Here is a 27,735-nt window from a genome sequence, read left to right as displayed (position 1 = left end):
TGCGGTGGGCATCCTCAGCTATTTCAACTGTGATTTCACCTTCTTCTTATTGTTGACAAATATAGAGGCAGGGCCCACGGCCCTCCCTCCCACCTGACCGGTCTCTCTGGCGGGCGTCCTCTCTCTGCCCGGCCCACCCCGCTCCTCCGCCACCACTCAGCCGTGTGCATAGGTCCTATAGAGGCAGAACCGGCAGGACAGACAGACGCACATGTCATACGCAGAGCAGACAGATGGAGGGTCAGGAGGTTCAACCCAGTCCCAGGCTGGACCCAGGAGTGCGGGCGGCCCTGCACAGCGCAGGGAACAGCCGCACTGTGCAGGGAACAGCCGCGCCGTCCCTTTGCCTGTTTGTTCTGCTTAGGCCCCCAAAGGATCAGGTCTAGGGACACCCTCCCAGACACACCCAGAAGTCACGTCCCTCAGCCCTCTGGGCGTCCCCCGCCCCGCCAGGATGCACAGAATGAGCCATCACACTGAGGCGCTCTCCCCAGAAGCCTCTGCAGCGCCCCCCCTCCCCCAGCTGCCGTGTGAGCCCACTGGCGCAGGCGAGTCCCAGGGGTGCGGGCCTGTGGCTGGCAGCACGCTACAGGGCACCTTCAGAAAAGGCCCGAGGGAGAAGGCGCACTTTTGTCCTTGGAGGAAAAACAACACAGAGACAGATGTAATGCTGAAAAGGTGTGTTTTTTCACTGTTATTCAATCTTTCATATTAACCCTGAAAATGACTCTCTTTGTTGTCTAGGTCTGTACGTTTTAACATACGTAGATTTGCATAACCACTGGAAGCACAGGGAATTGGGCAGGGGGAAGGCAGAAATTAGGGATTCTGTGGTCTATTAACACCTGGCCAATCAGAACTACACTCCACAGTGCGTTGTCAGCCCTGTGGTTACGTTACTGTTACTAAAATGGGCAAGTGCGTCCTCTGTCTGGGCAGGTGTGACTCACCGCACAGATGGGGGTCCTGGGCCCTCTGTGGCCGTGAGGAGCAGAGACCGCATGAATGATGGGGAGGGCGCAGCGAGGACTTTGGGGCCTGACTCCCACTGCTGTGGTGTGCAATCTCAGGCAAAGCAGGAAAAGCCCACCGCCCTGAGCTTCCCGTGAGAGCGCCAGGTTAAAGGGTCTGTGCCTCCTTTTCCGTGCGTGGCTCAGAAGTGCCTGTGGACACTGACTTCCAGAGTGAGCCCTACCTGCAGGGAAAAGCAGGATTGCTAATGAGCTCCATCACCCACGTCTGGAGTAAATGAACCATCAGCCCCCTCCCACATGTGCTCAGGGTACGGGATGCATCGCAGGAGTCACTGAAGCCAGAAGCCGAGGATGGGGGTGCTCCGCTCAGCCTTGCTCTCTAAACTGTATGCCCGCCTTGACTCACTTCTGCATGAACAGACTGGAAGGTTCTGAGCTATTAAGTCAGTATTGCTTTTTTCATGAAGACCCAGATGCAAAGGCAACATTTTTTAAAGCAGAGCTAGGGTGTCTTCCCCTAGTAACTCAGCTGGTAAAGAATCTGCCTGCAGTGCAGGAGACCTGGGTTCGATCCCTGGGTCGGGAATATCCCCTGGAGAAAGGGTAGGCTACCCACTCCAGTATTCTTGGGCTTCCCTTGTGGCTCAGCTGGTAAAGAATCCGCCTGCAATGCAGGAGACCTGGGTTCGATCCCTGGGTCGGGAAGATCCCCTGGAGAAGGGAAAGGCTACCCACTCCAGTATTCTGGCCTGGAGAATTCCATGGACTGTGTAGGCCATGGGGTCACAAAGAGTCGGACGCGACTGAGTGGCTTTCACTTTCACCTAAAGTGAAAACCTTACATAGGGTGTCTTTCAGTAATGGCCCTGCTCCTTTACAATCCAGGGGTCAAACAAAGAGTTCATGACAGAGAAAGGCTCCCCCTCGTGACGCTGTCCTCTCGTCACCTGTGTACACACGCAGCCTTGCACGTATCCACGTGTGTAGTGATCCTTTTAGGTCGCCGTTCACGGAGGAAAACAGGGACGCTGCCGAACTCCAGCCCAAGTGCACCCTGACCACCAGCCTGTCTTGTTGTTCTAGAGGCTCCTTTCGTCCAGAGCTGTCGGGAACTCCACTTAATCCCCTTTTCTTCCATGATTTCTTCTAAACCAACCTCCTGGGTCCTGTAAGGGAAAGACTGTCCTTCGCTGGAGAACTGCCCTTCTTAACTGTGCACCCGAGTAATCTGATCCCAGCTGTCATTCCTTCCGAGCTGTTCCACAGCTCTAAGCTGTAAACGCGACCTGTTCGCATCGCACACAGTTCCTGTCTGTGGGCTTGGAGTGAATTCTGTCCCTCTCTGCCATGGGACAGCCAATTTTTTTGGCCCATTTGCAACTTCACTTCAGTATTTCTCATCTGTATATGTGTTATCTGGTTCTCCTTTGAACCAGTATAGCCTTCTCTTAAGAGTTAAATAAAATGGAGACATGTTAAATGTTCATTTTACACTGATGTAAGAGTTGAAAGAAAAGTGACAGTGTGAGTCGCTCAGTCGTGTCCAGCTCTTTGAGACCCCATGAGCTGTAGTCCACCAGGCTCCTCCATCCATGGAACTTTAAAGTTACCTTTTAGTCTTGTTTAGTCAGCGTGGATAAAGCTGGTCATCTCTGCATCCATCTCTGCGCGAAAAGGTGACATGCCACTGAGCGCGCCTACAGCAATGCCCCCAGGCCCCACCCAAACTCTCTTTCCGGCAGTTGGCTGCATTTGGTGTGTGCTGAAAAGTCTGAATCTGAGTTAGGATTTACATCCGATTCCCCGGAATTGCCATCCATAAGGGACTGAGAAGGCAGTGAAATTAACCAACAGCACATTGGCGTAAAATCTGCGCCTTTGACGCTTTCCTGCTTCATCTTGAGGTGTAGGCAGGCATCGGGGTGAGGCCGCAGGGAACATGGTCAGAGAGGACACGGAGCCTTTTCCGCTGCTCTCTTAGCCTGCACTGCCCGCTGCCTCACAGTCCTCAGCTCAGTTTTTACAATGTGCCAGCAGGGACAGGGGCTTCCCTGGGTGGCCCAGATGGTAAAGAATCTGTCTGCAATGCAGGAGACGTGGGTTCGATCCCTGGGTCGGGAAGATCCCCTGGAGAAGGGAATGACTACCCACTCCAGTATTCTTGCCTGAGAAATCCCATGGACAGAGGAGCCTGGTGGGTTACAGTCCATGGGTCGCAAACAGTCAGACATGACTCAACAACTAATACTTTCAGTGGGGACAAAACGTTGCTTTGCTGGAGAGGAAAATTTTGCTAGACTGCCTCGATCAGACCCTTTGGGCAGCATCTCAGTAGCAAACGCATGACCTGTACCTTCCACGCTGAGCGTGGGCTCCAGGGCACTCTGGCCGCACTGAGGCTTCTGAGGCCCATCAATCATAAGGACTCACGGAGCAAAACCCCTGGGGGGCTGGGGAATAACAAAGGGGGTGCTGGGGGAGTATCCCATTCTTAAAACCTCCCACCTCCTGAAATGGCCTTAGCTAAAGCTCAGCAGTAGGCAGAATCGTGTGTCCTGTTATATTTATAATATAAATAAACCTTGCCAGTCACCACCATTTCCACGGCAGTGACCTCCTATATATGCATGTCCTTGTGTACATCAGAGAGTATGTCTGGCGGGTAAGTTTCCAAATTAACTTTTAATTTTAAATAACCTAAATCTTGATTAAACTTCCCCAGAAAATTGTTTTACTTAGGACTGGAAAGTCAACAAGCATGTAGCCTCAGTTATTTTGAGTGAAGAATCAGATCCTTCTAATTCTTTGCTTCCTCTGATTTCAAGCTGAATAAATAAATGGAAATATTTCCATTTACTGACTTTTGCAGTACATGCTTTAAACTGAGCTCAGGGACTGCAACTTAATCAGCTGTGCTTCCTGGCACCTTGCACATGCCTGGTAGACAGTAAGCGTTCAATAAATGTGGGCGGGAGAAGAAGAATCAAATTAGCTCTGAAGTCACACTCTAAACATGAGAAAGGCCCACACAGGTCCTTTCCGCTGGGTTAAAAAAACAGGTTTGAATTACTGCTTTTCTGTATACCAAGATGGATCCTTGATGAAGGCGAAACTCTGTCCCTAGTACATGTGTGTGTTGTGTAGAATTTAGAAAAATACGCACAGACTGTTACCTCTGATAAGTGGCAGGGTTGTGAGAACCGTAGCATCTGGATGCTTGAGATTCTGGAAACAAAAATCCCAACAAAAAGTAACTGAAAAGTTGAGACATCTCTGAGAGCAGACACAGCATCGGGACGGAGGTAAGAGGGGCCCCTCTGGCTGGTCCCTGGGCCTCTGGCTCACGCAGTTCACTTGGGTAGAACTCCCAGGCTCTCCCTGCCACATCCTGCCTTCCTGGGTGAGTGAGATCTTCTCTGCCAGGCCATGTTGCTCCTCGCTCAGTGTTCGAGAGCCCCCCGACGTGTGCGGCTGCCAGCTTCTCGGTTCTGAAGCAGCCCGCTCCTTGGGGATTGTCTTGACAGAGCGGCCGGCCTGAATGCCTGCTGCTCCCCATCCCATGCAGCTGAGCTGGTTCTAGAGTTGGAGGGTCATCAGAGGAGCACCAAGGAGTCCTGCTGGGTTCTTTTCCCATTGCCTCTCCCTCCTATCAGTCAGAGAGAGGATCGTTACTGGAGATCTACCGTTGGCTAATGTATCAGGTGGAGCTGGGACCCACCCTCATGGCCGAGGAAACACTTCCATCCCTGAGTTGCTGACACTGGCCTGAACAAGCACGTCACCCGGTGGCAAGCGGGGTACAGGCTGCTGGCTGTGTCCTGGCGCCCCGGCCAGCACCTTCTGTTTCAGCTGCCTGCACACAGGAGCCCTCGTGTTGCTGGTGGGTGTCCCCAGTAGCTAGGGCCTGGCCGGGCTTAGTGTCCAGCAGAGGAGCTCTGGCCCGTGTGGGCTCACAGGGGACACTTCACAGAGCTGCCTGCGGAGAGTGTATGGTCGCACCCAGCGTCCCTTGCTGTCAGGAGACACAGCTTGCTCTCCCGCAGAGGTTGGCGCCCCGTCAAGGTCGGGCTCCTCCACTAGATGATCTGAGGTGAGGGACACAGTGAGCGTGCGTGGTGTGGACACTCCCCTCCTCGAAATGTGCGGCTGCTTCTGAGACACCCTGGAGCCTCCTGCTGGCCCCACGGCCGCTCCGCTGTGGGGACTTTGCTGGGGACTCGGGTCTGTCCTCAGAGCAACGAGAGCTCTTTGAAGCACTTGGGTTTCTGTTTCCCAAAGCACAGTGAGAAGGCTGGAGCTGGGAGAGGAGCCCCGCCTTGGACGCCTGTCTGACGGGGGTGGGGGCCCTGCTAGGGCTGTTCTCACCCCATCACGGAGGGAGCCAGCCCCTGCATGTCAGGCCGTCTGCATACTGCCCCAGACAGGGAGCTGGCCCGGGGTGGTGTCAGCCTGGGGCTCACGCAGGAGGGGAAGGAGGAGCGGGGATGGTATGTTTGTGCTTGGGGCGGGGGGAGAACCTTTACTGGTGTTGGACAGGGCTCTGCTTTTGGACCCTTTCAAGCTATTTCCCTCCACTTCTCTGTCTCTGTCTCAGAGGCCTGCAGCTGGGCCAAGGCTCCTCCACACCTGACGTTCCTAGCCTCTCTGGAGTAGGTGAGGGCTCGGTCCAAGGGACCCCTCTGCCTGGGACAGCCGTGGTGGCAGACTCCAGGCCTGAGCTGCTAGCGAGGATCGGCTAGGGATCTCGGCACCACTGGACGTGGAGGACACGCTGGGGACTGACCCTGGGTGGCAGAGACCTTTGACCTCACAGAGAGAGTGTGTGCTCAGTCCCTTCAGTCGTGTCTGACTCTCTGTGACCCTGCGGACTGCGGCCTGCCAGGCCCCTCTGGCATGGGGCTCCCCGGGTGGGAATTCTTCCCAGCCCAGAGATGGAGGCCGAGTCTCCTGCGCTGAGTCACCTGGGAAACCCCCCCACAGACACACACACACAGATACACACACACAGACAGGTTGTCTCTCATCATCATTTGAGCGAGTTTCTGCCTAAAGCTGGGCTTCCCTGGTGGCTCAGGCAGTGGAGAGTCTGCCTGCAACGCAGAAGACGCGGTTCCGATTCCTGCGTCGGGGAGGATCCCCTGGAGAGGGAATGGGAGCCCGCTCCAGTGTCCTTGCCTAGAGAGTCCCTTGGATGGAGGAGCCTGGAGGGCTGCAGTCCGTGGGGTCGCAGGAGTTGGACACGACTGAGCGACTGCACCACCACCGCCACTGCCTAAAGATGGTTTAGCTTAGTTATGTCAGCTCTTATGCTATCGTTAATAATCTGATGACCCATATAATAACTGTTACAGTCTGTGATCGTTGTGTGAGTCTCATGCTCTCTTTTGATGTCCTTGAGTGTCTGAATCAGAATGATTGGTTCTCAAGTCTTACTGTCAAGGATCCCAGAAAAGAGAAGCAATTCAGATTGCTCTTTGAGATGTTTTTCCTTTACAGTGTTTACTCACGCCTTCTGGTGTTAGGTCCTGAAACCTAGCTACAGAAATATAAGGAGGTACTCCAGTGTGGCTATAAATGCAAAAATCACTTGTTAGATGTTGGTGCAGAAGAGAGACTGGAAGTCCAAGCTGACACTCGGCATTCACTCGGTATGTTAATGTTATCTGATCAGCCATAAATCCAGGGAAGGGGAGGACTATGCATCAGTTACATTTGGAAATCTTAATAAAGCTGCGCCCAGCGTTCTCAGCAGGTGGTGGGAGCTTCCCATGTCAGCCTGCCCCTCGCAGCATAATTTACGGAGCTGACATACGGAAGAATGGTGGTTGGGATGGGGACTCGATTAGAAGGCGGAACAGCCTCTGGCTCTTGTCTTTGCCCAGCTCTGCCTCAGATTTATGCTATTTTGTAAAGTGGATGTACCAACTTGCTTGGTAGATATTTTTTCATACCTCTGCCACTGAAGTTCTGACACATTTATGGAAGTGGTTTGTGCTTTAAAAATGTAAAGAATAGTAAAGTTTATGAATGAAAGGCCTGCCTTCCACCACCAGTCCTATCCCAAAGTCATTACCATTGGGCCTAACCCTGCCAGACTGCTTGCTTTGCATAGGAACCTCGTTCCAGTTAACCAATTAATACTATGGGTGGATACTCAAAAGGTATTTAAAGTTACATACTGTTACTGTGCTACCATCATTTTTTTTAAATTGGAATATAATTACTTTACAACGTTGTGTTAGTTTCTGCTGTACAATGGGCCGAATCAGCTACAGGTATGCGTATTTCCCCTGGCTCTTGAACCTCCCTCCCACCCTGCCCCTTCCCACCCTCTAGGTCATCACAGAGCAGCAGTCAGAAGACATCGTTTTCCAAAGAGGATGTATAATACCCTCATCATATGGAAGCAACATACGTGTCCACAGACAGGCGGCTAAAGATGTGGGATATGTGTACGCACAATGGAATATCACTCAGTCACGAGAAATAAAATCTTGCCATTTGCAATATCATAGATAGACCTAAGGGGTATTATGCTAAGTGAAATAAGTCACACAGAGAAAGAGAAATATGTGGTGTCACTCGTGTAGAAACTAAGACGGCAAATGAACAAACAAATCAAAACAGTGACAGAGGCACAGACACAGAAACAAACTTGTGGATGGGAGGGGAACGGATGGGGTGAGCTGGGGGGTGGGGGGATGGGCGGGGAACGGATGGGGGGAGCTGGGGGGTGGGGGGATGGGCAGGGAACGGATGGGGGAGCTGGGGGTGGGGGGATGGGGGGAGCTGGGGGTGGGGGGATGGGGGGAGCTGGGGGTGGGGGGATGGGGGGAGCTGGGGGGTGGGGGGGAATGAAGAGGTAACAAGCTTCCAGCTACAAAATAAGTGAATCATGAGTATGAAATGTACAATGTGGGGAAAATGGTCAAAAACTATGTACTCTGTCTTTATATGATAACAGATGATGATAATGAGGCCTATCATGGTAATCATTTTGTAATATAAGAAAATATCAAACCACTATGCATACCTGGTTCTAATATAACTTCAATTATACTTCAGTTAAAATTCAGAATACCTCTTAAAAAATTTTTTTTGGAGGGGGGACATTAAACTGAGGATATGGAGAGAAACAAAAGTTAGGAGGTTCCCCCCCGCCCCCGACATTAAAAGGACAGAGGAGGACAGGGCCTGGTTTGGTCAGGCTACTGACTTAGAGGCCCTCGTTGCCCAGGTCCACGCCGTTCTGTCTTCCCACTTGGCTGTTCTCAGCCTCGGGAATCCGGGGTGTCCTGTGTCAACAGGCCAAAGTTGCTCTTATAGTGAGTGAGGAAAAGCCGCCCCCAGCAGACCTGCCCTCAGGCCCCACTGGCCAGACTCGAGCCTAGCTTCACTCAGGCCTGTGTAAGGAGAGTCCCCGCAGTGGGCTCGGCCCAAGCCTGAGTCTTCCCCGCGCCCACAGCGGGGAAGGGGCGCCCACCTTGAACAGCTGGCCCTGCAGAGGTCAGCACTCAGAAAATGACCGTGCCTCCCTGCTCAGGAGGAAAGGACAGAGTGGATTCGAGCAACAGAAAGCCAGGAAGGGTGCCCTGACTTTGTTCCTTTGCTGTCGGTCCTCACCTCCTACAGCCAGCTTTGACGACATGTGACTGCATCTGACTTGAGGGAGGTTCTCGATCCCCAGCTGCAGGGCTGCGTGGCCCCGTGACTCACTGCGTTTATGGGTCTTCGGCTTTCTCCTGCAGCTCAGCTCACAGTTAACCAAAGCAAATCTCTTCCACGTCAGTATCTTCATGTGCAAAATTAAAGGAGCACCCCACTTGCCTCCCAGGGATGTTGGGAGTAACTGACGGCATGAACGAAGGTACCACACTGGTAGAATTGTCATTTGCCCTGTTAATTCCTGAGTCAAAGGGAAGATATATATCAGAGCTTATGGCAAAATTCAAGGTTGGTGTAAGAAAAGAGAGTGTACGGCCGGATTTAAATCTATCACATTCGTTTCACTGACGGTGGAACCTTTTCCCTTTTTTTTGGAGTAGGCTCTTCTTTTCCTGAAAACGAAAGCAGCGTGCAAGCCTAGTGCAGGAACAGCTCTTCCTGGGGTTTAGCCAGAGCGGCAGCCTGAGGAGGGCATCCTCTGCTGCCTTGCCGCCTGGGGTCACGCTGGCCGCCCCCCGCCCCCCGTCCTCTGGGCCCTGGGTGCCCCCTCCCCTGAGGCGCGCCTCCCTCTCCGCCCACAGACCTCCCGTCAAAACCTGCAGTTGCCCTGAGCCACAGACCTGTCCTCAGGGAAGTTCACAGGTTGAAGTCTCCAACCCTGACCACCTCCCTGGGGCTATCTGCGTATAGAGGAGTCCTTCTTTAATCAGAACACAGGGGCCTCCCCGCCGCCCCCAGGCCAGCCGCCAACCCTGACCCATCAGGGCAGGCCGCACTGTCCATTCTGAACCCTGCAGGATCTCCAGGACGGTCCCCACCCACCAGCATGCAGCCCTCAGGCCCCGCCTGGCCTGCGGACACTCGGCCAGGACTCCCTTTGCGTTCTCCTGCTGATGGGCGGGGGTGAATGGAGCAGCTCAGCGCTGATGCCGCCCACTGTGGGCGCTCTAAGCTGGGCGGAGGGTGCGGTCCCGTGCAGCGGGCACTCCAGGCGAGCCTCCTGCCTCCACGGCCCTCCCGTCACTCAGGACCCAGAGGCCGTCCACCTGGCTGAACCGAACAGTTGATTGCTTTCCAATAATTTGGTTTAGAATCTGTAATAAATCAAAGGCCTAAACTTTTTCTTTTTTTGCTTGTAAATTTGCTTGGTAAATTTGCTCCTGCAGAAAATGTCATCTACTTGTAAATGTTGTCATCACCCCTGGATCCTCAGAACCCATGGAGGACAGACAACCCAACCTCAGCCTTTCCTATTTCAGTCAGCCTGTTCTCGACAGTGAAGAGGTCTAGAGTAACCCCCGCCCCCGTCTTTCCCCACAGCTCTGCCGCCAGGAACGCCTGTCTTGCGCCGGGCAGTACCGCGGAACCCTGTTTGCCGACCAGCCGATCATGTTCATCTCCCCGGCCAGCAACCCCCCCAGAGCCAAGCTGGGGGAGCTGGTCGTGCTGTGTGGGGGTCGGGTCACACAGGTCCCTCGCCAGGCCAGCATCTTCATCGGACCCTCCCCGGGAAGGAAGAAGGAGACGGTCAAGTACCTGTCGGAAACATGGATTCTAGGTAAGCATCCGCACGCGGGTTCCTGGAGGGAGGGGGCGGCACCTTATGAAGTCAGAGCCTCGGGGAGACCCTTCAGAGCCTCTGTCCTGCGGTCCTGGGGTGACGGCTGGGGAGAGCATCAGGCCTGGTGCACTTCTCACATCATCTGCATTAAGAGGCCTGTAGTTAAAGAAATCGTGTGATTACCAGCTGTCACAAGATCACCTGTCTGTCCTGGTGAGCTCACGGGGACAAAGGAAGTCCTCTTAGACTTTTGCCGCCTGCCCTCCCGACTTGCGTGCAAGGCCCGGCCGGCCCGCCCCAGCCCCTGCAGCTCCGCCGGAGGCCCACTGCCCCTGCCCCTGCAGGCCACCCGCTGCCCCTACCAGCCACCCCACTTCGCGTACTCGCCTGTCATGCTCACAGTGCTGTGTTTTACAGCAGAGCAACCTTCGGCTTTTATTTCCAAAAGCTGGTGTGTGGCGTGAATGTGATGCATGTATCGGCGTCAGTGTTGCCGTGCTGTGCAAAGGCCCCCCAGGGATTCTGCGGGGGAGGGGGGATCCCAGGTGAGGCTGGAGGCTGACCCTGGTGGGGGGAGCGCCGTCTGTCCCCAGCTTTGGGGGCCCCGGGACACCGGGAGGAAGGGGCGCAGGGCAGCGGAGCCGGCAGCGTGTGATGCAGTGGAGCCAAGCGGGGGGGAACAGGGGGTGGGGTCAGGTCCACTGGGGTTCAGCTCCACGTCTTGCTCCACTGCATTTCGACGGCCACGTGTCGGCCGGACTGCCGTAACTGGACCGCAGGCCCAGGGCTGAGACAGCAGGAAGATGTCCTCTCCCCTGCTTGCAGGGGGCCATCTTTCCCTGTTGCCTGGAGGCTGGACGTCTGATCAGCGTCCACGAGGCTGGTTTCTCTCCCCTGCTTGTGGGGGGCCATCTTTCCCTGTGTCCTGGAGGCTAGACGTCTGATCAGCGTCCGCGAGGCTGGTTTCTCTCCCCTGCTTGGGGGGGCCGTCTTTCCCTGTGTCCTGGAGGCTGGACGTCTGATCAGCGTCCGCAAGGCTGGTTTCTCTCCCCTGCTTGGGGGGGCCGTCTTTCCCTGTGTCCTGGAGGCTGGACGTCTGATCAGCGTCCGCAAAGCTGGTTTCTCTCCCCTGCTTGGGGGGGCTGTCTTTGCCCTGTGTCTTCACGTGGCTCTCCCTCGTGTCCCCATCTCTTCTTCTTCTGAGGACGCCAGTAACTGGATCAGGGCCCATTCTCATGACCTCATTTTAATTTAGTGACCTCTTCAAAGGCCCTTTTTCAAAACACAGTCCCATTCCAAGGTCCTGGAGGTTCAGTCTTCGACCTGTGGGCTTTGTGGAGGTTCAGCCCCTGACACTGGATTACCCATTTCAGCACTTTTGGCCAAGCTGCTCATGTGGCTTCTTAGATGTCTCCCTCTCCCTCTCCGCCTGCGTTTCTTTCTCAGCCTTCCTCCTGTTCACTTTTCTTGTCTCTAAACCCCAAACTCCTGGCTTCTCTCACCCCATCCTAGATGTTACGCTTCAACACCAGGATTGCCTTGGGTCACAGACCAGTACCCCCGTCGGTCAGCTCAGCGGCGGCATTAGATTAGAAATAAAGTGCACAATAAATGTAATGTGCTTGAACCATCCCAAAACCAGCACCCCCCCTCCACCAGTCTGTGGAAAAATGGTCTTCTGTGAAACTGGTCCCCGGTGCCAGGTCAGGGACTGCTGGTTTAAGATTGGCAGAGGCCGTGTTTGTTCCGGTGGCACTCATTTATAATAACCACGCTCGTGAAGATCTTGTAAATGGCCAGTGGTCCTCCTTTGATATAGGATCTTTCACTTTCTGGTGCACAGTCATTTGTCATCTGCCTGGAAACTAACTTCAAAACACCTATGGTTGTAGCTACAGTCCAGAAGCCAACAGAGGCTGTTTACTCTTTTCCACATGCCAAAAATACAACCTTCAAAACATCCTATGTTCTCAAACAGAGGTTTTTGTTTTGTTTTGTTTTGTTTTAAGAAAACTGCGTGTATCAAAATGATACCAACTGGAGACCAGAACTGTGCTTTGGAAAGAGTCTCCTTCAGCTGACGGGACTGCGCACATGGCTGATATCAACAGTCCCACGGACAGCTAATCTTTCCAAAGCCTGCCGTCGTGCAGGGGGCCAGAGGCTGGTCTGCACTCTTACTGTTTCCAGGTTCGGGAACTCAGCCGGCCCCTTCCTAGCGCTGGTGTGTTTCTGTGCACACATTGTGTGCATGTCGGCTGCCGGCCTGGCTCCCCCAGGGGTCTGGCCACGTGGCCCCCCTGCTGGTGGGTCCTCAGGAGGCAGACGCCTACCTGCTCGAGGCCCGGACTGTCATGTCCACCGGCCCTTTGGCATTCTTTGAGTCTCAGAGCTGAAGCTGCGGGCCCGCCTTTCTGTTTCTTTCCTCTCCCGTAACTCATGTCCTGTTTCTGACTTGTCACTGCTCACACCATCTGCAAGTGCCCTTGGCAACATCCGGGTATTGTGTGTCCTGGAATCCTTGGCTCTCCGCATGTTGAAATCCTCACCCATAACATCAGTCCCCTGCCAGTGCGCGCTGGGTCCTCTGGCTGTCTCCCCAGCCTCGTCGTATGAGTGTTACACACTTGAAAAATGTGTGTTCTGTTAGTGTGTATGCATCTCCCTCTGAATGGAGCTCCAGCTTTGTGCCGGTGAAGGAGATTTCATTTTTACGTCTCTCCACGTGTGCACAGACCTATAGAACACACAGTCTAGGTCATCACCTTTTCTGTGTGTGTTAGTCGCTCAGTCGTGTCCGACCCTTTGTGAACCCATGGACTGTACCCACCGGACTCCTCTGTCCATGGGATTCCCCAGGCGAGAATACGTGAGTGGGTTGTCATTTCTCCTCCAGGGCATCTTCCAGACCCAGAGATCGAACCCAGGTCTGCTGCCTTGTAGACTGATTCCTTGTTCTCTGACCAGGTAACACGTCACCTGGTTCTCTCTGGACTTAGTGCAGTCACTTCTGTACCTGACAGGGTGATGAACAGGGTGATTGGAGGAGACAGCGCAGGCGTGCAGACTCCCTCCCTCCGCAGGGGCAGTGTCCAGGGCCGAGGGGCCCAGGCTCACCAACACAGGGAAGAGTCATTCCCGCTCCTTCAGCAGAAAAGCGTCTTCTCTCTTGAAGACTGTTCTCCTTCCCATTAGCTTTCATCATAAACACTTCCAGAGAATACTTTATTCTCAAAATGTTGTGAAATTAAAATTAAAACCACGTTAAAGCACCAACTTAAATGTCATTTTGTGATAAATTATGAAAGCAGGACTCAAATTTTATCAACTAAATTTGTTCCAACTAGAATATCAGATGATGTGTGAGCTAGAACCCCTGAGACTTATTTTATTCAAACTGCTTTTAAAATCTTTAAAGCAGCTTTTTAGATTTGTAATTTGCCTTCCAAACCAAAGATTCTAAGGTTTTTTTTAAAGTACCTTGCATTTATTCCTATATTCTATGGGGTCTTTGTTTTTGCAGGCCTAATAGAGTCAAAGGCTTTCCTAGTGACTCAGACGGTAAAGAATCCGCCTGCCAATGCAGGAGAGACGGGTTTGATCCCCAGGTCAGCAAGATCCTCTGGAGAAGGAAATGGCAACCCACTCCAGTATTCTTACCTGGGAAATCCCACAGACAGAGGAGCCTGGCAGGCTACAGTCCATGGGGTCGCAAGGTACTGGACAAGACAGGACAACTAAACAGCACCGAGCAATAGAGTCACACTGGCTGGACGAGTAGGAGGAAGGGGGGCCATTGGCATCACCCTCTCGGTGGAGGGAAAGTGGACACTTTCACCGTGACCTCACGTCCGAGCACTGTGAGCCGTCAGATAGGCCTTTTATCCCTTCATTGTATCTTAGAAACAATGACCCAATGCATTTTAGTGTTTTCTTAAAAAAAAAAAAACTGTCACACCATCCTCCCACCACCTGGTGTTGCTGGCCTAGAACAGCGTGAACTTAAGCCATCTCTACTTCGGGCTCCACACGTGAAACCTAAGCCATGATCAGTCACCTGCTCTGAGCAGAAGCTCACATCGGCCGAGCTGCCTTCTGCCGAGGCCACCGGACCGGTCCCGACTGTGTTCCCGAGCCATTCCCCAGGGTCCGCTTTCCCTGAAACAGCAGCACACTTGGGCCAAGATTCTTGATGAATCATTCAACCAGAGGGGGAGTGGGGATTTCTGAGAGAGAGCATACTTGTGGAGCTTGAATATGTATGGAAATAAACAGGAAAACAAAACTCAGATTCCCGGCACCAGGAGGCAGAAAGTTACCTCCACCTGATCTTGGTGCGACCGATTACCTTCTGAAGCACTTCCCAGGAGTTAGGCTCCCCGCACCCCACAGAGCACCGTTCCCATCTTACGGGTCAAGGAACAACAGGTCTGGGGTTCCCTGCTGGCGTGGGGGCTGGCAGGGGGCACGGGGCATCCATCGAGGGTCAGTGGCCTGAGCTGTGACCATTTTTCCCTCCTTTTATCCCCTCTGGTCTTATCAGGTTGAGTTTGGCCTTTCTCATAAGACATTTCCAATCTCAGGCGCCCTTTCCAGCCTGGGCTATGTTCAAGTGATAAAACATACATTTTATGCTGTTGTGGGAACATGATGTAATAATCTCAACAGCCTTGCCAAAAAAAAAAGTCTCGCCTCGGCATGATTTCCTCATAACTTATAAAACAGCATTTGATTTGAGTGTCTCCCCATGTCAGTGTTTTCAGGAAAAAGGTCCCTGATAGTGTACGGGCCTTGTGCGTGCTGGCAGGCTCCCTGCCGCCTGGAGGAGCGAGCAGAGAGCAGCCCAGAGCTGCACGGTTACAGCCTGGACTGATGGTTTGCTGATCACGTCGAGTCTGTCAGGGGTCCTCGGAGCGTCTCAGGCCACGTCTCCACTATACAGGTTAAGAACCAGACGTGGAGAGGTGATGTAGACAAACAGCAGAATATTCTTCTGCTCCAAAGAGGAAGGCTATTCTGAAACCTGCACCAGCACGAGTGGGCTGGAAGACACTGCGTTCAGGTGGAATAGGCCAGTCCCGAAAGACAGGCGCCACGTGATTCCAGCCTTATGAGTCACCTGAGCATAAGCAAGCTCATAGGGACAGAAATACAGAGGTTAACTCAGCCTGGAAGGGGAGGGGAAAGGAATGGAGAGTTGCTGTTTAATGAACGCAAAGATGACGTTTGGGATTGTAAGAAACTCCTGGACAGGGGCGCTGGTCGTGGTGGCACAGTGATGTGAGTGTGCTTATTGCCGCTGAGCCGTGTACTCAGAACAGTTTAAATGGCAACTTTCAGCTCATGTCTGTCTCACCACAAAAAAACCACCACCTCCCCCTAGATAATTTTAACAAAAGTTTTACCAAACATCTCAAATCACTGCAGGACAAAAAGAAAAGAGAAGCTATTTCATCTCATTTTACATGGCTAGCCCAAACTCATTTGTGAAGATGGATGTAAAAATCCAAAATAAAATATTGGCGAATTAAATTTAGCAGTATGTTAAGAAACATATAATCAGGTAAGGTTTAACTGAATAATGTAGAAACAAATATCATTAAATCTTTTCTTTTAGTCCATTGATTGTTCTCAGCAGATGTTGAAAATATTAAAGAAAATCCAGTACCCACTCATGATTAAAAACAATAACAACAACAGTTAGGAATAAGAGAACTTTCCTAAATGATAAGGAGTATAAAAAAACTTAACAACATATTTGCCTATGATACAGTATATACATAGAAAAATTGAAGAGGGTCAAGAAATGGTTATAATCAATTCAGCAAGATTCTTAAGATACACTTACTAAAATCATCAGCATTTCCATGCCCAGGAATAAATATAAAATGTATAGAAAAAATAGTGAACTCAAGGCTAGCCCTGTGATATCTTTTCACTCACATATCTTGGGTGGAAAGGAAAAGTTGTCATGCTAGGAATAAACTAGCCAGTCTTATCTAAGACAGCACAAATTCTTACTGTACCCTTGGTTAAGTATCAGATAAGTGAACACCTCTACCCCAATATCAGAGCAGAAAAAAAGATTGAGACCTGCTAGGTTAGACTGTCTCCTCCAGACACTCTGCACGGCATCAGGTCATTCATTCACCCAGTTTGTGTTTGTTGAGCATCTTCTGTGTGCCAAGCATGTTCTTGGCACTCCTGGAATAGCAGGTGGCAAGGCAGATAGAGCCCTTGCTCTTTGGGGGCTTACCCTCTAAAGACGACAAGAGAACATTTTCTAAAATCCTGGTGGTGATAAATGCTATGAAGAAAACAGGTTGGAATGTGGAGAGAGACTGTGAGCTGGGCTCCTCGCCGAGGCCGGATGGGCTTTTGTGGCGCTAAGGGAACAGTTAGGGTCAAGGTGAGAGGTGGGCAGAGGCCGTGGATCCAGGGGATGACGGGGAGGAGGCGGCGGAGCCTGAGCCCACAGGCCACGTGGACAGCGGTCAGCTGAGTGGTGTTTGTTCTAAGAATGAGCAGAAGTCACCAGAGGATTTTAAGAAAGGGAAATGGGCTCTGAGATGTATTTTTAAAGAGAAGCCAGAAAGGCTTAGGCTCTTACAGAGATTCAGGTGATCAGTGGTGGTGGTTAGGACCAGGGTAATAGTGATGGAGGTGATGGGAAGCTGTCAGATGTTAAATGAAAGTGCTGAGTCCAACTGCACCCTCTGGCAGGTTGGACGCTGTGCCATGTGAGGACAGAGAGGAGGGGAAGGGCAATCCTAGACTTGGACTCTGAGTGCCCGGGAGGACGGTGAGGGCCTGGGACTCGGGATCCATGGAGGAGCAGAGAAGGCCCTGGCTTGTTCAGAAGAGGAGACAGCGTGTGGGCGGGCAGAGACGCTTGGTGTGGGTCCAGAGGGAGACGCGGGCCGGGCTCAGCATCAGAAAGGACTTGGCGACCTTCAGCACCTGTCAGGGACCCTCACTCCGCACAGCAGAGAGAAGAAAGTGCCGCGTGAATGTGTTAGTCGGTCAGTTGTGTTGAGCTCTGCGACCCCATGGACTGTAGCCCGCCAGGCTCCTCTGTCCGTGGAATTCTCCAGGCAAGAATACTGCAATGGGTTGCCATTCCCTTCTCCAGGGGATTTTTCCCAACCCAGGGATCAAACCCACGTCTCCTGTGTTGCAGGCAGACTCTTCACCATCTGAACCACCAGGGAAGCCCTGCAGTCAGGAGCTGACCCCTTATGTACAGATACCTGGCTGCACAGACCCTGCCATTTCCCAGCCCTAAAATTTGTGGCTCATCTTGTCAAGATAAAGCTCCCGAGAGGGCCCTGAGGGTCCCCGAACTCTACACACAGGACCACACCTGGCTGTTGGCAACTGGAGTCTTAGTTCAAATAAAGTGACTTATCCGCCCCACCCTTAAAAAAAAGAAAAAGCACTGGCAGCATGTTGACTCGACATCCCAAGCACACGACCACACAGAAGCACGGCCAGTGAACTTGAGCGTGTGCACATAACGTGTTCCAAGACCGATCTGCTGAAAACAAGCAAAACCTGGATTTCTGTCTTTCCAGTTGCAATTTCATGGGAGCCGCTCGTGCGTGATCTGTTCCCTCTCAGCTGGCGGGGCCTGGCACTGCGCTAACATCTGTCTTGTGGTCACGTTTTATGGGGTGTTTGACGATCGTACATCTGACATGACATTTGAATTTGGGGACGTGGCAGTCTGCAGACGCCAAACGAACTCGGACAGAAATCCCTCTCCCCGGGTTTGTTTACAGTTGGGAACGTGGAGCTGGGAGGCGCCCCCTGGACACTCGGCTGCCCCTCAAGTGCTCCCCTGCCCCAACCGTGATCGCTACCATGCACCCCTCATCCCTGCTCAGCGGTCCAGGGGCGAACCCCTTGGGCAGCACCGTCCCAGAGGGCGGAGGGGTTAGCCACAGACTTTCTTGTGGCTTCTGTTTTATCTTAATTTAAAGCTGGATCCTTCTCCAGCCAATATTTTTTTGCCCGCCACAATAGATGGACGGATATGTAGAGTGACACTTGATTTCATGGTCAAGGAAGTCAGACAGCAGAGAAATACATAAAATCCCCAAATCCAACTACCCTTCCCTAAAGCAGCTACACTACAGACAAAGCTGTCTCTTTCAGGTTTAACATATATTTACATAGAAATAAATGTATATAAACACATGCATTGAGGGTGTGTTCTCCATAAACGGAGAATCACACAGTCATCAGCTTTTATCCAACTCTGGGTCCAGAAGGTCCTTCCATTTTCATGCAATTGCTTCATTCTTTTAACCATCAGAGGTGCTGTGATTAATTTATACACTCCTTACAATTTGATGCTGCTGCTGCGTCGCTTCAGTTGTGTCCAACTCTGTGCGACCCCATAGACAGCAGCCCGCCAGGCTCCCCCATCCCTGGGATTCTCCAGGCAAGAACACTGGAGTGGGTTGCCATTTCCTTCCCCAGTGCATGAAAGTGAAAAGTGAAAGTGAAGTCACTCAGTTGTGCCCGACTCTGAGTGACCCCATGGACTGCAGCCTACCAGGCTCCTCCATCTACGATTTGATATTTGGGGTTATTTCCACTATTTCTGCTATTGTAAACTGTATGTGTGTGTGTTCTAGTTGGAGTGATTCAAATTCAATTTTAAGAGACCATCTTAAGCTCTGATTAGTCTCGCCCAATCCCAGACAGGAGTATTTTTGTAAAATAGATTCAGAGACGGGGAATTACTGAAACCTGGGGTGTGTGTCCTTTAAATTTTGATGCACACAGCTTCACTGGGTTGCACTCTAACAGTACTTTGATATTCCTGTTTCCCACACCCTCACCAGTTCCAGACTTTAACCATGTTTTCACTATCTGGTGACCTCGTTACTTAAGGCGTATGCTGATTACTGAGTTCCTCGTCAGCACGGAGCAGGGACTCACAGCTCCTGAACTGCTGTTCTTGTCCCCTGCCTGCTTTTACATCAGGCTGTTTCTCTTTTCCACATTGCTTTACACTGATTGTTTAATATAAACTCTAACCTTTTGTGATAAACATAAAATCCTCTCAACTTGTCTATCTCTATTTATATGGTGTTTTCTGTGGGTTTTACTTTTTAATTATTATTCTGGATGGAACAAAATACCTCTTCCTCCACAGCACGTAAACTGAGGTTTCACTTAGAAAGCTTTCCCTGCCTTGAGTTTTCACCTAGTCTCCTGTCTCTATTAATGCTCTTACAGTCTTTAATGTTTAGAGCATTAATCCATCTGTATTCATTGTGGGATACAAGGAATCATCTCATCTCTTTAATAGCTTATCGTTCTTCACTGATGGTTTTTTTTTTTTTTTTTTGCATGCGGGATCTTAGTTTCCCGAGCAGGGAAGCATGGAGTCCTAACCACTGGGCTGTCAGGGAATTCCCTCCACTGGTTTCTAATGCCACCTGGAATCATCTCTTAAACTCCCACATATGCATGGGTCAGTTTCTAGATTTTGTCTGTTTATCTGTTCTGTGTTCATTATATACTGGATTTTTAGATTAGGTAGGAAAGAGCGTCATCCTATTTGCAGTCTTCTCTGGCTTTCAAAAATGACATCCTGTCAGAAATCAATGTAAAAAATGGAATCAGTGGGATTTTTACAACCTGGAAGAATATATGGATTATTGTATAACCAAGTCTAGGGAACCTTTTCTGTCTGTGATTCAAAGTCCAGATGCAATAAAAGACTGGTATAATTTGAATATATAAGTAGAAATTTCTATAAGAAAAGTTAAAATACAAGTAACAAACTGAGAGAAAGTGTATGCAATACGTATCATGAATAAAGGGCTAACATTAAAGTATAAGTCATAACAATCCCTAACTGTATTGTGGAGAGAATTAAGTGGTGTATGTGGTATCAGTGATAATTGTTACAGTCCCACTGTACATATTACATTTATATAATGTGTATGAGCTATATAACAAATATTAATGATCCTCCCTTCTGTGATTCAGTTCCCAGCTCAGACCACCTGTGAGGAGGTGCATTCATCTTGGAGGGCTCTGATTAAATTCTGGGGCACTGCCTTGAGCTACAACTAAGATGAGCTGGTTTTTTTCTTCCATTTTGTTTTGTTTTTGTTTTACTCATAAAATAAGCCCATTTTTTCTGCTTTGTATCTCAAAACCGTCACAGCTTTCCATGTTCTGTTGTTCATCATCCTGACCTCTTAAAGTCCTTCAGACACAGTTGTTCACCCACTGGATAATGTTGCCGTCAGTAAGTTAACTTTGTCAGTCAGCCAGCGCTGACCACCCACTGCATGCCTCTCTCATCCCAACAGCAGCAGAAGGGTCGGGGCAGTCAGCTCTCCAGTGCTGAGAGCACAGGGCTGCTGGAGCTGGCTGCAGGCCCACCTGTGCCAGCCCCCTCTCCTGCACCTGGGGCTGGTCCCAGGCCAGGGCGCTTCCTGTGGTTCTCAGAAAACAGTTAGTTATGCTCTGCCCTGTACCTGGGAGTACTTGCCATAGCAAAATGAGAATTTGAGTCTCCTGTGTCATGGACTGTCCACTGGAACGTTCCACCATGAAGGGCATGTCCAAGTGTGCTGCGTCTAAGAAGACGTGGATTCCAAGCATTTGAAATGTTGCTGGTGCAGCTTAGGAGCTAAACTCTTCATTTCACTTTATGTTATTCTGCTTCACTTTATCACGTGTGCCATTGTGGACACACATGTGTGGACCATGAAGCCCAGGACCACTGAAGATTTTAAATACATTTAGTGTATCTATGATAAGGTTGGAAGAGGAAATGGCCACCCACTCCACGACTCTTGCCTGGAGAAGACCATGGACAGAGGAGCCTGGCGGGCTACAGTCCGTGGGGTCGCAGAGAGTTGGCCACAGCTGAGTGACTAACACCAGTGTAAGGTTTTTGTCTTACCGTATGCGGGCCATTACCAGCGCTAACTGCTTCTCTCCCTCTAGATTCGATCAGTCAGCACAAGATCTGTGCCTCTGAGAACCACCTGCTGCCGTGATGCAGATGCCTTTCAGCCCACAGCAGCTGCAAACAGCCCACCACTTGTCCTCGGCCACAGAAAGGATGCCTTCGTACGTCATCACATTTGTGCATGTGTGCAGTGTATGAAGAAGCGCCTTCATGTGGCTTTCTGACGTCTGACTGTGTGTCTCAGAGAAGTACTGACCGCCCCTCTTGGGCCTTTTCTATATAAACCCAGTCTGTGTGTCCCAGAGATGTTGATAATGAAGTCCCAGAATTTGTCATTGAAGCACTGTACTGTTAAATAAAGGTGGAAATTAAATTGTGTTTATTAATGAGAACAAAGAACCCCTGAGTTTCTTGGTTATCATCTGCTAGGTATGAAGGATGCTGGTCTGTTATCACAGTTACACCTTAGGTCCCTGAGATTCCTTTCAAAACAATTAATGAGGACAGGTGTCAGGAGCTGTAACTAATGATTATTAGCGCCCTGGAAGTAGCCGTGGCTTCTGCGAGCTTAGTTTCTGGCGAGGAGAGCACCACCCGCCACAGACCAGGGTCCCCACTGGCCTCCAGGATGCCCGCCGTCCCCTGGAGGAAATGGGGATTCGGGATGAATCCTACACACGCGGCTGCTCAGCTTCTCTCAGAGAGAAACGCTCAACAGAGCAAGGCTGCAGGTGCTGCTACAGTGCCCTCATGATTCTGTTCCCTCGTGTTGCTCATCTCAGCTGCGATTTCTACCTCAAATAAATATCGTGTGCATGCATGCTAAGTCGCTCTGAGTGACCCTATGGACTGTAGCCCCCTCAGGCTCCTCTGTCCATGGGGATTCTCCAGGCAAGAGTGCTGGAGTGGGCTGCCATTCCCTTCTCCAGGAGAATCTTCCCGACTCGGGGATTGAACCCACATCTCTTATGTCTCCTGCGTTGGCAAGCAGGTTCTTTACCACTAGCGCAACCTAGGAAGCCCCAAATAAATATCAGGTCTCAGCAAATACAAGGGATCTACGTCTAGAATAAACCTTAGAGAAAGGCAACAACAATGCCCATGGAAATAAGGAAGCGTTTTCTCTTGGTGTAAACATAGCATATGCCCCAGGCCCCTCTTAACACTGCTGCCCAGCAACCTTGAGCCTCAGCACTGCTTGGCAAGCCTGGGTCCTTCCTCCCTCCGCATACGCCCTGTTTCACGATGTCGTCCACTACATCCTGGGCTTGGCTACTTTGGGGCTCAGGTATCGATACTTTGGCAGAGCTCCCCTGACACCAGTAGTTCCTGGCAACTAACCAAAAATGTGCCGACTCCCGGTGGGGACAAGCCATGGAGAACTTCATCCCCCGGCTGTGGGGCCACAGAGGGCCACCCAGACAATGTGTCTGCCCAGGCCTGCATCCTAACAGCAGAGTCCTGGTCCCTGATGCTGCCCGCCAGCAGCCTCTTAGGATTCTCTTTCTAAAAGCTGTCCCTTAGGAGGTCACTTGCTTAGAATTTCCACTAAGCATTTTGTATGTGGTATCTTGTTTAATCCTCCCAGCAATCCTAAAAGTTAGGTACTACAAGTTTGCACCCCTTACCCAAACACAGAGGACTAAAAGTGTCTCAGAAGTCTGAATTTTTTTTAATTTTGAAAGGTATGTGGCTCTCACCACTTCTATTCAGCATTATATCAGAGATTCTACTGAAAGAAGGAGGCCAGAAAAGGGATTAAAGTCATACAGACTGGAAATGAAGTAAAACTATCTCAGATCACATATAGTATATGTAGGAAACAATAAGGAATAAAAAAAAAAGATAATTCAAAAATGGAATTAAGAATACAACTCTGTTTGCAATATCATCTAAAAATAAACCAGGAATAAATTTATACTGAAACCTACAAAAACATTTCTGGGAGAAATTAAAGATCCAAGTAATTGGAGAAATATACCAAGATGGATTAGAAGACTATTCATAAGAGGGCTAATTTTCCTCAAAATTGATTTATATAATGTAATCATCAAAATGCCAGTTGTTTTTTTTTTACAGAATTTGAAAAGCTAATACTAAAATGAATATGAAAATGCAAAGAAGGAAGTAATTTCTTAGAAAAAGAACAAAGTTAGGAGATTTACATTACCTGGTTTCAAAATTTACTGGAATAAAGGTAGAATGCAAATCAAGGGAAGAGACTAGAGAATCTAGATATAAACCCCATGTTTACGGTCACCTGATTTCAACAAAGTTGCCAAGGCAATTCAGTGCAGTAAGATAGAAAAAAAAAAAAACCATATCCTTACCTCACATGCAAAAAGGAAGTGCACAGAGATCCCCACCTCACACCACACACAGTGAACTCAGAGAGGCCAGAGCTGACTCGGGGTTTGTCAGCCACAGCACTACGGGCATTTCCGACAGGAAGATTCTGTGCTCTGAAGGCTGTTCTGAGCACTGCAGTACGTGGAGCCCCATCACTAGCCTCTGTTAGATGCGACTGGCACATTCCACCAGCTATGCCCCCCCAGACTGTCTTCAGGTATCCCCAGATGTGCTCTGGAGACCAAAACTTCCCAGCTGAGAACCACTGACCTAAAATTGTTAAATGTCTAGAAGAAAACACAGCAGGCAATCGTGAAAGGTTAACAGGGACGTCCCACGTGTGACACTGAGGGCGCAATTCATACAAAAATGAACTGGACCTCGTCAAAAGTACAGGGTTTGCTGTTTGAAAGAAACCATTTAGGAAAGTAAAAGACAAGTCACAGACTAGGCAAAATATTTTCAAAACATATCTGATGAAGGAACCGTGTCCAGACCATGTAAAGAGCTTCTATTCAGTGGCGGAAATCAAACCAATACTGTAAAGCAATCATCCTTCAATTAAAAACAGATAAATGAAAAGCAAACAAGAAGACTTCCCAAAAGACATTTCACACAGAGCATGTAGACATGACTAAGTACATGACGCTCAACATCAGTGGTCATTAGATGCAAAGTGAAAGCACACGGGGATGCCGCCATGCGCCGTCAGGAACGGCTGCAGCCAAAAACTCTGACAACGCAAGAGCTGACCAGCACGTGCAGAGCCTAAGACTCACGCGCTGCTGGTATGGCTGTGTCATTCAGCAGTTTCCTTTGAAAACGAAACATACACTTAGGTGTAATCCAGCAGCTTGACTCCTAGGTGTGCAGCCGAGAGAACTGAAACTGGCTGCAGGAGGACTTGCACACAAGCGTTCACAGCAACGTCATTCACACCAGCCCAAAGCTAGGAGCAGTCCATCAGCTGATGAATGGGTAAACAAAACCTGCTATATCCACACCGCAGGTCACTACTCGGCGCTGCTGCTAAGTCGCTTCAGTCGTGTCCGACTCTGTGCGACCCCCTAGACGGCAGCCCACTAGGCTCCGCCATCCCTGGGATTCTCCAGGCAGGAGCACTGGAGTGGGTTGCCATTTCCTTCTCCAATGCATGAAAGTGAAAAGTAAAAGTGAAGTCGCTCAGTTGTCCCCGACTCTTAGCGACCCCATGGACTGCAGCCTACCAGGCTCCTCTGTCCATGGATTTTCCAGGCAAGAGTACTGGAGTGGGGTGCCGCTGCCTTCTCTGACTCAGCGATAAAAAACAGCAAACAATTGATAGAGGCAGCAACGTGAACCATCCCCGAGAACAGGGAAGGAGAAAGAAGCCAGACTCCAAAGACTATGTGCTGTGTGATTCCACTTAGATAATGTTTCTCGAGAAGGCAGAACTATAGACAGAAAACAGATCTGTGATTTCCTGCCACTGGGGTTAGAAATGGGAATAGACAGCAGACATTTTGGGGTGATAGGAATATTCTAAAACTCGATTGATTTTGGTCATACAACTGTATCCATTTACTAACATCATTGAACAGTACATTTTCTGTGGTAAGTTTTACAGAGTGTGAATTATACCTCAATAAAGTTATTGGCTCAGTTGGTAAAGAATCTGCCTACAATGCAGGAGACCCAAGTTTGATCCCTGGGTGGGGAATATCCCCTGGAGAAGGAACTGGCAACCCACTCCAGTCTTCTTGCCTGGGAGATCCCATGGACAGAGGAGCCTGGTGGGCTACAGTCCATGGGGTCATGAAGAGTCGGACACAACTTAGTGACTAAACCACCACCAAAGTTATTAAAATAAAAAAATTTTAAAAGCTACATGGCAGCCTTGGAGCTGTGCCTCTCAGGTATCACCTTTAAGAAAGAATCTTCTGTTCAGCTGGAATGAAGAGCTAACTGCTGGTCGCACCTTAAAGACCCACCTCAGCTTTCAGACCAAGGCCACGCCCTTCCTGGGTGGTCGGCGCCCAGCGGGTGTCGGGGGGCCTGGCTGCTTCTCCCGATAAAGCCTCTCGGCCTCCAGGAGCCCCCGTCTCCAGCTGCAGCGTGGCCGAGGCTCTCCCTGCCCGCCCCTCGTCCTCTCAGCTGCGTCACAAGCTCTCTTCTTGGGATCCTGCTTCCTGTCCTCTTTACAGTCCGCACGAGTTGTTTCCAACAAACTCTCTGCGCCCACCAGTCAGCCCCCTACCCCGAGGACTGCCCTGACAGTGAGCACGGTGCTGCCTGTGGCCCCACCCCCGAGCCCTTGGAGGCCGCAGTCTCCCGTTTCTGCCACGATACAAACCACGTGGAGTGGGACACACGGCTGGTCGTCTCACAGACACTCGGGTCAGACTTTGGCCTGTCTTGCAGAAAACCTCTATTTCAGTGCTTTAGGATTCGGCAGTTGTAGACCAGGGACCGTGGGGCTTCCGTCATTATCTGTAGATACTCTGCTTTCCAGAGATCACATCACTTCTAGAGAAGAGAGCCACCGAAAGCAGTGGAAGGACTCCAGACGGGACACGGGAGTCCCTGCACGGAACTGCCAGCTCGTCAGGCTTACCGGTGCAGCTCTGAGAACGTCCGATGGATGGGTAATGACCTGGGTTTAAAGTGTTTACTTGTGGATGGACCTAGAAATTGTCATACTCGGTGAAGTCAGACAAAAGAGAAATAGTGTATGACATCCCTTACATGTGGAATCTAAAAAGAAGTTACACAGATGAATTTATTCAAAATCAGAGAGACAAGACACAGAGAGACTCACAGAGAACAAACCTACAGCTCCCCGGGGGAAGAAGATGGGGAGGGGATAGTTAGGGAGTTTGGGACTGACATGTACACTCTGCTTTATTTAAAATGGATAATGAACAAGGACCTGCTGGACAGGACAGGGAACTCTGCTCAATGTTACATGGCAGCCTGGATGGGAAGGGAGTTTGGGGGAGAATAGATACACGTATATACATGGCTGAGTACCTTCACTGTCCACCTTAAACTATCACAACACTGTTAAGTCACTGTTTTTTTGTTGTTGTTCAGTCGCTAAGTAGCGTCCAACTCTTTGCAACCTATGGACTGTAGCACGCAAGGCCTCATTGTCCCCTACTGTCTCTCGGAGGTTGCCCAAGTTCATGTCCATTGAGTCAGTGATGCTGTCCAACCGTTCAGTATCACAGTAACCCAAGTCTGTGCCTCAGTGCCAAAGAAGCTGAGGTTGGATGATTCTATGAAGACCTACAAGACCTTCTGGAACTAACGCCAAAAAAAGTTGTCCTTTTCACCATAGGGGCCTGGAATGCCAAAGTAGGAAGTCAAGAGACAGGTGGGTTAACAAGCAAGTTTAGCCCTGGAGTGCAAAATGAAGCAGGACAAAGGCTAACAGAGTTTTGCCAAGAGAACATGGTCGTAACAAACACCCTCCTCCAACAATGATTCTACACATGGACATCACCAGAGGAAAAGTGAAAGTGAAGTCGCTCAGTTGTGTCCGACTCTTTGCGACCCTGTGGACTGTAGCCCACCAGGCTCCTCCATCCATGGGATTCTCCAGGCCAGAATACCGGAGTAGGTTGCCACTTCCTTCTCCAGGGGATCTTCCCAACCCAGGGATCGAACCCAGGTCTCCTGCATTGCAGGCAGACTCTTTGCAGCCAAAGATCAAGAAGCTCTATACAGTCAGCAAAAACAAGACCAGAAGCTGACTGTGGCTCAGATCATGAACTCCTTATCCCAAATTCAGATTTAAATTGAACAAAGTAGGGAAAATCATTAGGCCATTCAGGTATGGCCTAGATCAAATCCTTTATTTTTCAGCTTTACACTGGAGGCAACAAATAGATTCAAGGGCCTAGATCTGGTAGACAGAGTGCCTGAAGAGCTACGGACGGAGGTTCATGACCCTGTACAGGAGACGGTGATCAAAACCATCCCCAAGAAAAAAAAGCGCAAAGAGGTAAAACGGTTGTCTGAGGAGGCCTTACAAACAGCTGAGAAAAGAAGAGAAGTGAAAGGCAAAGGAGAAAAGGAAAGATATACACATTTGAATGCAGAGTTCCAAAGAACACCAAGGAGAGATAAGAAATAAACAATGCAAAGAAATAGAGGAAAACAATTGAATGGGAAAGACTAGAGATCTCTTCAAGAAAATTAGAAATGCCAAGGGAACGTCATGCAAAGATGGGCTCCATAAAGGACAGAAATGGTATGGA

General features: G+C 50.2%; 1 protein-coding gene across 2 annotated transcripts in view; it reads left to right on the top strand.

Moving 5' to 3' along the window:
- MCPH1 (microcephalin 1) overlaps nt 1–21,366 on the top strand; it is a 227,342-nt gene extending 205,976 nt beyond the window's left edge. For both annotated transcript variants that reach the window (XM_068972020.1, XM_068972021.1), the window contains 2 exons: nt 9,960–10,197; nt 21,181–21,366. In XM_068972020.1, coding sequence (XP_068828121.1) covers nt 9,960–10,197; nt 21,181–21,233 — 291 coding nt within the window. In that variant the 3' untranslated portion in view covers nt 21,234–21,366. The remainder of the gene's footprint in view (nt 1–9,959; nt 10,198–21,180) is intronic.
- Nucleotides 21,367–27,735: the final 6,369 nt, after the last annotated feature.

Source organism: Capricornis sumatraensis, chromosome 4 (assembly GCF_032405125.1).
Source record: "Capricornis sumatraensis isolate serow.1 chromosome 4, serow.2, whole genome shotgun sequence".
Lineage (NCBI taxonomy): Eukaryota > Metazoa > Chordata > Mammalia > Artiodactyla > Bovidae > Capricornis > Capricornis sumatraensis.
The sequence above is the reverse complement of the archived record's forward strand: the minus strand, read 5'-3'. Positions and strand labels throughout refer to the sequence as shown.